The sequence below is a fragment of the Trichomycterus rosablanca genome, chromosome 20, assembly GCF_030014385.1.
Source record: "Trichomycterus rosablanca isolate fTriRos1 chromosome 20, fTriRos1.hap1, whole genome shotgun sequence".
NCBI lineage: Eukaryota > Metazoa > Chordata > Actinopteri > Siluriformes > Trichomycteridae > Trichomycterus > Trichomycterus rosablanca.
The window spans coordinates 1,417,144-1,426,175 of NC_086007.1; the positions used below are offsets into that span (position 1 = coordinate 1,417,144).

At 44.1% G+C, this 9,032-nt stretch overlaps 1 protein-coding gene across 1 annotated transcript in view; it reads left to right on the top strand.

The window, feature by feature from the left end:
* The window catches only part of LOC134334116 (telomerase protein component 1-like), a 44,718-nt gene extending 36,539 nt beyond the window's left edge, over window positions 1–8,179 (top strand). Inside the window, exons 46-55 of the mRNA XM_063016301.1 lie at window positions 319–398; window positions 1,006–1,129; window positions 1,833–1,960; window positions 2,458–2,579; window positions 3,237–3,377; window positions 4,044–4,143; window positions 4,560–4,773; window positions 5,788–5,870; window positions 6,424–6,528; window positions 6,745–8,179. Of these exons, the coding sequence (XP_062872371.1) occupies window positions 319–398; window positions 1,006–1,129; window positions 1,833–1,960; window positions 2,458–2,579; window positions 3,237–3,377; window positions 4,044–4,143; window positions 4,560–4,773; window positions 5,788–5,870; window positions 6,424–6,528; window positions 6,745–6,864 (1,217 nt within the window). The 3' untranslated portion in view covers window positions 6,865–8,179. The remainder of the gene's footprint in view (window positions 1–318; window positions 399–1,005; window positions 1,130–1,832; window positions 1,961–2,457; window positions 2,580–3,236; window positions 3,378–4,043; window positions 4,144–4,559; window positions 4,774–5,787; window positions 5,871–6,423; window positions 6,529–6,744) is intronic.
* Window positions 8,180–9,032: the final 853 nt, after the last annotated feature.

Genomic DNA, 9,032 nt, shown 5'->3' on the forward strand with positions numbered 1-9,032 from the left:
CAAATAAAGTATATCTACGTATATCTATCTGAGACATATCCAATCACAACGACATAGGTGTCCGAATACTTTTGGCCTCATAGTGTATATTGCAAAGGAACCAATTTCTGGAGTAGGCTTAGAATAGTTGTTTTTGTCAGTGAAAAACTAATGAATGTTAGACAGATCCGTTCAGGTTCTGATCCCCTTCGCGTCCCGCACTCCATGCACCCATCTGACCCTTTTTGGTATCCACGTCTGGTTTTCTGCGGCCGAGTTACTCGTTTTTCTTTTTGTATTTGAGTTCCTGTTTCATACTTTGCTTGCTTGTGTTTGCAGGACTGAACCGGAATACAGACGAGCTGCTGATCTCTACAGCATCTGAGGATGGAACCGTGAAGATCTGGCAACCACTACAGGTAGGTGGATTAAGTCCAGGTCTGCACATGTCTACAAAGCCGAAAACGAAACGACTCGGTTCTGTACCTCCTTCCCTCGGAGCCACAGGTCTGGTTCATCTTGATCCCCCCCAGAACTTAAGAAAGACGAGCATCAGGGTCCTCCTGGTACTAGAACATCACCTGTCTGTGGAACTGCTGTGTCTGACCTTTTCAAACCCACCAAACTACCCACCTACCCTACCCAAGAGAGCCACGGACTATCACCACTCCTGTTCATCCACCAGAGATAGACAGGGTCTCGCACTGAGCTGGATCGCACTGAGGAACCCATTCAACCATCCCTCCCTCAGATACAGCCAATCGAGTCTGACCTGGAACATGAACCCAAGTGCTCTGAATCTCAGTGGTGGTGCATCTCAGTATTACCTCCAGCCATAACGCAGGCTCAGTGGGTAGCTCTGGGTTCGAATCCCAAGTGGAGCGGTACAAAGACACACAGTGAGGTGTGTGCTGTGATGGACTGGCGACCTGTCTGGGGTGTTTCCTATGGTTCTCCCAGTGAATTGTACCCACCGCGACCCTGACCAGGATAAATGTCCATCACGTTCCGTCTCTGTTTTTGTAGGTGGAGCATCGCAGCACTCTGCTGGGTCACAGCGCCGGTGTTCAGGCTCTAACCAGCGGCGGCGGCCCACAATTCCTCACCGTGTCCGAGGACCGCTCCCTCCGAGCCTGGACTCTAAACACAGGTACGCATTAACATTAAAGACGTGATCCAGTGGTGAGCGCCCGCACGTACACTATCTGGCCAAAAGTATTCGGACACCTCACAGAACACCCGGTATTAGAACAGAGCGACGTCTGTGTGATCTTTTCAGCTAGAACAGCAGCCGCTCTTCTGAGAAGCTTCTCACAAGACTTTGAAGTGTGTCTGTGGGGATTTGCAGCCTTTATTGGTGTTCCGGTTCATGCCAGAGCTGTTCAGTGGGGCTCTGTGGACGCTGAAGTTTCTTGGTTTTTAAACCGAGCATTTCTTCATGTCTTCATGTCTTTATAGACACAGGAAAAGGCCTTTCCTAAACTGTTTCTGCATAATTGGAAGCATATTATACCTGTAAGCAATCGTGGCTGGAACACATGAATTCAGAAATTTGAAAGGGGTGTCTTGATACTTCTGTTCATATAATCCAGGGCAGTTGTAGGCTAGCGGTTAAGGTACTGGACTAGTAATTGAAAGGTCGCTGGTTCAAGCCTCACCACTGCCTGGTTGCCACTGTTGGGCCCTTGAGCAAGGCCCTTAACACTCAATTGCTTAGATAAATACTGCTGCTGGGTGTATTTACACTGATGAATGAGGTGCCAACATGCAACATATGAGATACAGTTAGTAACTATATAACCACCCTGTGTGTGTGTGTGTGTGTGTGTGTGTGTGTGTGTGTGTGTGTGCAGTGATGCCACCGAGGCAGATGGAGTGTGTGAGTGTGTTGTGTTTCCTGCAGGACGATGTGTTGGTGTGTGGGTACAGTACGGGGAGGCTGGAGATTTGGCGGCACTCTTCACGTCTCTACTCTGATAAGGTGAGTTTGAGCTTCGGTTCTGTCCTACACTGTCCATCACTGACCATCATCATCATCATCGACTCTGGGGCGTTTTAAACTTTCATCTTTGCTTGTTAACCAACCCTTTTGGTACCTTGGTATGGACCCAGTCGTGACAGCACACTGCTGTATTTGTGTGATATAGGGGGAATCTGCAGTGACCCCGCCCACAATGTCCAGAAACTCACTATTTTACACTTTTTTTTAACAGAGGCTCAGGGCGCTCGGGTGATCCACAATTGTGGAGATCTGAGGATCCAGGGTTATACCTAAATGGGCACAGCCGGATGCCCTCCTTTTTTATCCGGGCTTGGGATCTGCACTGAGAGCGCACTGACAAGTGCACCTCCCAATAGCCAGGCTGTTTGGACATAGCCAATCATGGCAATTAATTCCATACACATCATGTCATCAGCGTAACAGCTTTTTAGTTTGGATATTTCCGATTGTAACTGTGTGTGTGTGTGTGTGTGTAGGTGAGTGAGAGCTGTGTTCGGGCGGTGACAGGATTACCGGACGATCAGGTCGCGGTCGGATGCGGTGACTGTACAGTGAGTGTGTGGAAGCTCCTGAGAGACTCACGCCGCTCCATCACGGGGTAAAAAGTCACATGACCATACACACTTTTCCCTCCTTTTTTCACCCAGTCCAGTTTAGCTCTCTCTGGTCGCTGTGGCCACCCCCACCCTTATCAAGGAGGGCCGAGGTAAGACATACACATCCGCCGATCGCTTCTTTTCACCTGGCAGAGGCTTCACCTGCCCCAGACACAGATCACACACACATTCACCTGTAAACATTCACAGTGGTTATAAGGTGCAGTTATTCTTATGTGGTTATTCTTTGGTGGTGGGGCTTGAACTGGCAACCTTCTGATTGCTAGTCCAGTACCGTATCCACTGAACTAATGTTGCCTTTAACTTTAGCATCACAATCCGAGCGCTGGATGTACGGGGCACGAACAATGTGTCCTCACCCCGTGCTAGAAACTTGCCTGTCTAAATAGGAAGTAACCTCAGAGCTGCCAAAAATCTCCCAACTGAACGACTGACGTGAATTCAGACACATTTATTAATAAATGACGATTTTTTTTTGCATATAGAGACAAAAATACCAGTTTAGTGAGATTTTCAATAACGTTCTAACTGGTTCTGTAAATAAAGGCAGATACCACGACGTTCTAAACCTGTTCCAGCTTTAATATGCAGCACTAAGTGTGTGTGTGTGTGTGTGTGTGTGTGTGTGTGTGTTGTAGTATGTCTGAAGTGATGGTGTACACATTGGCAAACAACGTGAAGTTCCTGCATTATTACACCACTCTGCTGGGGGTGTGTGTGGACTCCATGATCATCGACGTCTTCTCCACTGTCAAAGAAGAACGCCAAGAAATAGACGAGTAAGCACACACACACACACACACACACACACACTCGCACACGGACAGGTTCTAAAGTCAGAACAGAAGTTCTTGGTAAAAAAAACAGGCAATGCTCATACATACTGTATGTGTGGTGGAGGATCTATGATGTTTTGGTGCTGCTTTTCTTTCTTTTTTGGATACACAGAATCTTGAACTCTGTAAAGTACCAGGAGTTAATAAATAAAGACCTGGCAACCTTATCAAGCTATAAACCATTTCTTTTTTGACTGCTCCTGTATTGAGGCATCATTCTGATCCACAGGCCTAATTTGGCACAGCCGGATGCCCTCCTTATTTTCTCCAGGCTTGGGACCTGCACTGAGAGCGCACTGAGAAGTGCACCTCTTGATAGCCAGGCTGTTTAGACAGAGAAGAGGCCTTCCCGGCCGATAGCACCACAGATTCGGACCACGAATATGGGGCTAAAAGCTATAAAGGCTGTGAATTCATTCTAGATTTAGTCACACTTTTCTGGCAGAAATCTCCGTCCCACACTTTTGGTACACAGATAGATGGACGTGGCACGTTAAAATAAATATCTTAGTAAAACGATCGCTCAGATTACATTTTCATTTCCAATAAAGTGACCCATGCAGGGGTCAGTTGGTTCTGAGGCTCTTTGTCGCCCCCGTCTGGTCGCAGGTTGAAGTACCGCTTGCGTGTTTTGGCAGTTAAAAGAAGTGCTGAGAACGGACTGTGCATACTGGGAGAAGAAGTTCAAGAGATCAAGACAGCACGTCTGGTGAGTTTTTGTTCTACATTTACACTACACACACACACACACACACACACACTGTTGGTCTGTCTGAAAACCTAGTGACCCGCCCTGCTCCCCTACTACCTACCTGATCAGCTGCCTCAGTAAAGAGGATTCTAATAACACATGGAGCTCATAATCAGATTATTTAGACACTCTACTTAGACAGAGTTTACGAGGCGAGTACGTCCTCCAAACATCTCTGGTCATTAAGACCTGGTTGAAATCTGTTCTGGAACCACTGGGACATGAATGACAGACAAGCTTAACACATTACTGAAAATATCAGGTGCTTTATGTCCAGTTATAAAGAAGTTTAGGTTCTAAACATCATGTATGAATCTGGACAGACGTTCTGTAAGAGGATGTGAGGTAACGAGGTCGTTCCTGTGTTCCTGTAGATGGTTCTCGACCCTAACGCCCCCCTCAGCTCGGGTTTTAAGTACGATCAGGTTGAGGACGCAGAGCTTAGTTTGCGTTCTGAAGATGATGAGGAGAAGGAGGAGGAGGAGAACCAGATGGAGAGGATCGACACCATCAGTCCGCGAGCTGAAGATGAGGAGGAGAAGCAGACGGAGAGGATCTACAGCATCACCGCCGCCGCTACACACGACGGTACGTTTGGTCATTCTCTAAGAAACATGGGCTCCATTCTCAACTCTGGTCTGTGTGGAGTTTGGCATGTTTTCCCTTTCTTTAGGTGGGTTTCTTTGCAGAGTTTTCAGTCGGCCCCCTAAAACACAGAGAATGATGACTGGCTGCTTTAAATTGTCCTTAGGTGTGCACTGAGTGAGTAACTGACTGACCAAGTGATTGAGTAACCGACTGATTGATTGACCAAGTGATTGAGTGACTAACAAACTGAATAATGGACTGACTGAATAACTGACAGACTAACTAAGTAACTAACTGTCAGACTGAGTAACTGACTGAGTAACTGACAGACTAACTAACTGACTGACTGAGTGACTGCCTGAGTGACTAACAGACTGAGTGACTGACAGACTGAGTAACTGACTGAGTAACTGACAGACTAACTAAGTAACTGACAGACTGAGTAACTGACTGAGTGACTAACAGACTGAGTAACTGATTGAATGAGTACCTGACAGACTAAGTAACTGACCGAGTAACTGACTGAGTGACTGACAGACTGAGTAACTGACTGACTAACTGAGAGGGTAACTGACCGAGTAACTGACAGACTGACCAACTGAGTAACTGATTGACTGAGTAACTGACCGAGTAACTGACAGACATAGTAACTGACTGACTGAGTGACTGACTATCCAGTTACCAGTGTCACAGGACCCACCACAATCCTGACCAGGACAATCCACTATTAAGGGTTAAATCATTGTAAACAGAGAAAATACGGTGACAGTGCAGGGAATTTCTGGTGTCGCACAACTCCAAGGTCCAAAGTTTGATCCCCATCATCTTTCATGTGTAGTTTAGCATATTCTCCCCCATGTCCATGCGGTTACCCTGGCCCCTTCAGTTTCATTTAACCTGCCATGAACGTACCAGTATGTGGAGTGTTCCTGAGTGAGTGCATGAGTGAATTCACTGTGCAATAGCAAGTGTGGTTTAGCATGTTCTTCACCATGCTCTGTGTTCACTGTGCAGAACTGACCGTGTGTGGAGACTCCATCGGGAACATGTGGTTCAACCAGCCGCCGGACCTGAAGGCCTGGAGTCCCCGGAGACCGGTGAGCATCAGCATCACAACCTCGTACACGACATGGCCAAAAGTATGTGGACACCCCCTAATGATTACGTCCAGGTGTTTTAGTGTGTGAAGTAAATGACATGCAACGTCTAATGCTCACACTACAGAACGTGCTCATTTTCAGGTGTCCATATACTTTTAGCTATGAATGTACAGTGCTGTGAGAAAGTTTGTGCCCCCTTCCTGAATTTCTTTTATTTTCTTTTATTCATGATCACGAGTCTGTGAACGAATCACATCATGATGGACGGTGGGAGCCTAGTGGGTAGACCTGTGGGTTACCACCTGAAAGGTTGCAGATTCTAATCTCAGCTATGCAGTGCAGTCAGTGTTGGGCCCTTGAGCAAGGCCCTTAACTCTTTATGATTCAGGGGAGCCGTACAGTAGCTGACCCTGCGCTCTGACCCCAGCTTCCAAACGAGCTAGAATACGTGAAAGAAGAGCGCGTGTCGAGGTGCTGGACGCTAAACGTGGAGTCGTAAGCTTGTCTGGATCATTCTGAGCTCATTTCTGATTATGTTTGGCTCCTGCAGGCTCACAGTGACAGGATCAGTGCTTTACATCTCACCACCAACACCATCGTCTCAGCTTCCTACGACAGGACCGTCAAACTGTGGGACAGGACCACCAAGAAACAGGTCAGTTCGTTTCTCACTGCTGCTATCAGATAAACACTCAAAGTAATAGTCAAAATATCCAAGATGTCATAATAACCTAAAGTAAGTATGGGACTATATTAATAAAGTAATTATAACCAGGAAGATTAAAGATGAATATTAATGGAAAAATAGGATCGGTGCTGCTGTTGGAACCCAGAAGTGATCATTCTATTGTAATAATGTCTGTGTCTGTAGGTGGGACTGTTTGTGTGCGCTGCACCGGTGGAGGTTCTGCAGGTGAACCCCAATGACTCGAGTCAGGTGGTGTGTGGAGATGCACTGGGGCAGATCTACTTCCTGTCCTGGACAGGATGAGAAACACCTCCACGCTGCACCCACCAGTCAACACACACCTCATGAGTTCAGTCAGATCCTTCAGGATGGAAAAACACACCTGAACACTTACACATTTACTCACATAGGAACAGTTCAGAGCAGCCAATCCACCCACTGCATGTTTTGGTTGGTAGGTATGTCTTTATAGAGCTTGCTTTGTGCCCCTCATGCTGAAGCAGAAAAAGGCCTTCCCTAAACTGATGCTGCAAAGTTGGAAGCATATAATTTTTTCTATATAACTGATTTATTTAAACCTGTTAGCAACTGTTGTGGATGAAACACATGAATTCATGTTGATATACAGTATAGAGCTGTTGAGATGTAGCCAGAGCAACTACCATATACAGTCTGATTGAGGTGAGGGACTATAAAAATCACCTGTATAAAAAAATACCTGGATTATTTTTTAGAACATTTAATTATGATTTAATTATTTCTTTATGTGTTGGTAAGTGTGCATGTTTCAAGGAAGGTTGCATATCTAAACTCTTGTGATATTATTATATATTATTATCATGGTTTCACCTCCACATTATTTTCTTAGAACAGGAACATCTACAATCACCTAATATCTGTAGTCTCTGTAGCAGCGGGGGTTATTTTAGGGGGTTTGTTGTCAATGCTGTAGCTCAATGTCCTCATTACACCAAAGATTACACTGTATGTTAAGCTGGTTGGTGATTTTCTGCTTCACTCTTTGTGTTTAAAGCTTTAAATTAATCTTTTGTAATTCTGAAGGGCTTTACTAACTGTTTTGCTGCACTTTAGGAATAATAAAAATGCACTAGAAGAGAAAACATAATTTAGAATTATTTTTAAATACACACTGGTGAGCTTAAATATCAGGACCACCCACCTAATAGCTGCCAGAACAGCTCTGACATGTTGAGACATCTGAATCAGTCCATCTGCTTTTGGTCCAGACACCACAGCCCTAAAGGTCCTCTGGCATTAACGAGTCTTGGCCGCCCAACAACCTGTCGGCAATTTGTGGCTCGTCAACCCAGTCGTCTGGTCCTTATCAAGGTCAGTCTCGGTCTTGAAGCTGATCAGATCTGCTACACTGAACAGTGAAATACAAGAAACCTCCATCAGACCAATGTTTAATAGATCTTTCACATGCACCATTGGTACCAAACAGGCATTTTCATGAAGGTTTTTTTGGGGGTGGCTCTAATGTTTTGTCTCACCGGTGTATATACACTACAAAACATAATAAAGTGAATGTTTACATTAAATGTAATTCCTGTAAAATTCGTTTGCTTTAAAGATGCAATAAAATCAGCAAAGAATGTATCATGTCTGAAAGTCTGTGGACACAAAGCTAACACCATTTTTAATGTCGATATTATTTTTACTATGCTGTATTAGCATTCTCTAGTCGTTTTTGGTGTTTGCATGTTCTCCCTGTGCCAGTGTGGGTTTCCTCCGGGAGCTCCGGTTTACTCCCACATTACAAATACGTGCAAGTGAGGTGAACTGGAGATACAAGATTGATATTAAACTTGTGAACTGATGAGTCTTGTGTAACCAGTAACTACCTGTATATAATAACTACCTCTCCTAACATTAGTGTAAACAAAGTGTGTAAAACATGACGGTAAAATCCTAATCAATAAATACATTCACATTTCAAAAACACAATACCCGAAATTGGTATGTTTTTAATAGATTTATACCTCAAAATTGAAATTTTAGATAATAATAAGCTACAAGAAAACATATTAGGTATTTTAATATAATTTATGCTACATAAATACTTCATTATTGATATATTTATCCATGTCCATAAACTTTCGGGCATATACCGGTAGTGTTGAGTCATTACGGTAGTTTTACACTGAATAAACAGTGATTGTGCGCATTTACTGTGAGTATTACGGTAAAAGGATGTTTATACACGGTAACCTATGCAGCTGTTGGTAGTTTAAGGAAGTATTGAAATACAGAACTCAGAAGAATTGATTACATTCTTATTTGTCATTATTATTTTTATTAAAGGTAAAATTTATAGATTATCTAATTTGTATTTACTGTATAGATTTACTGTGTTCGCTTGTGTTCGTGCTTGTATAGAAATGTTCAGCGCTTATAGGCGCATATAAAACACATTATAACAACATTATTCTCTTAAATTCTCTTAATTT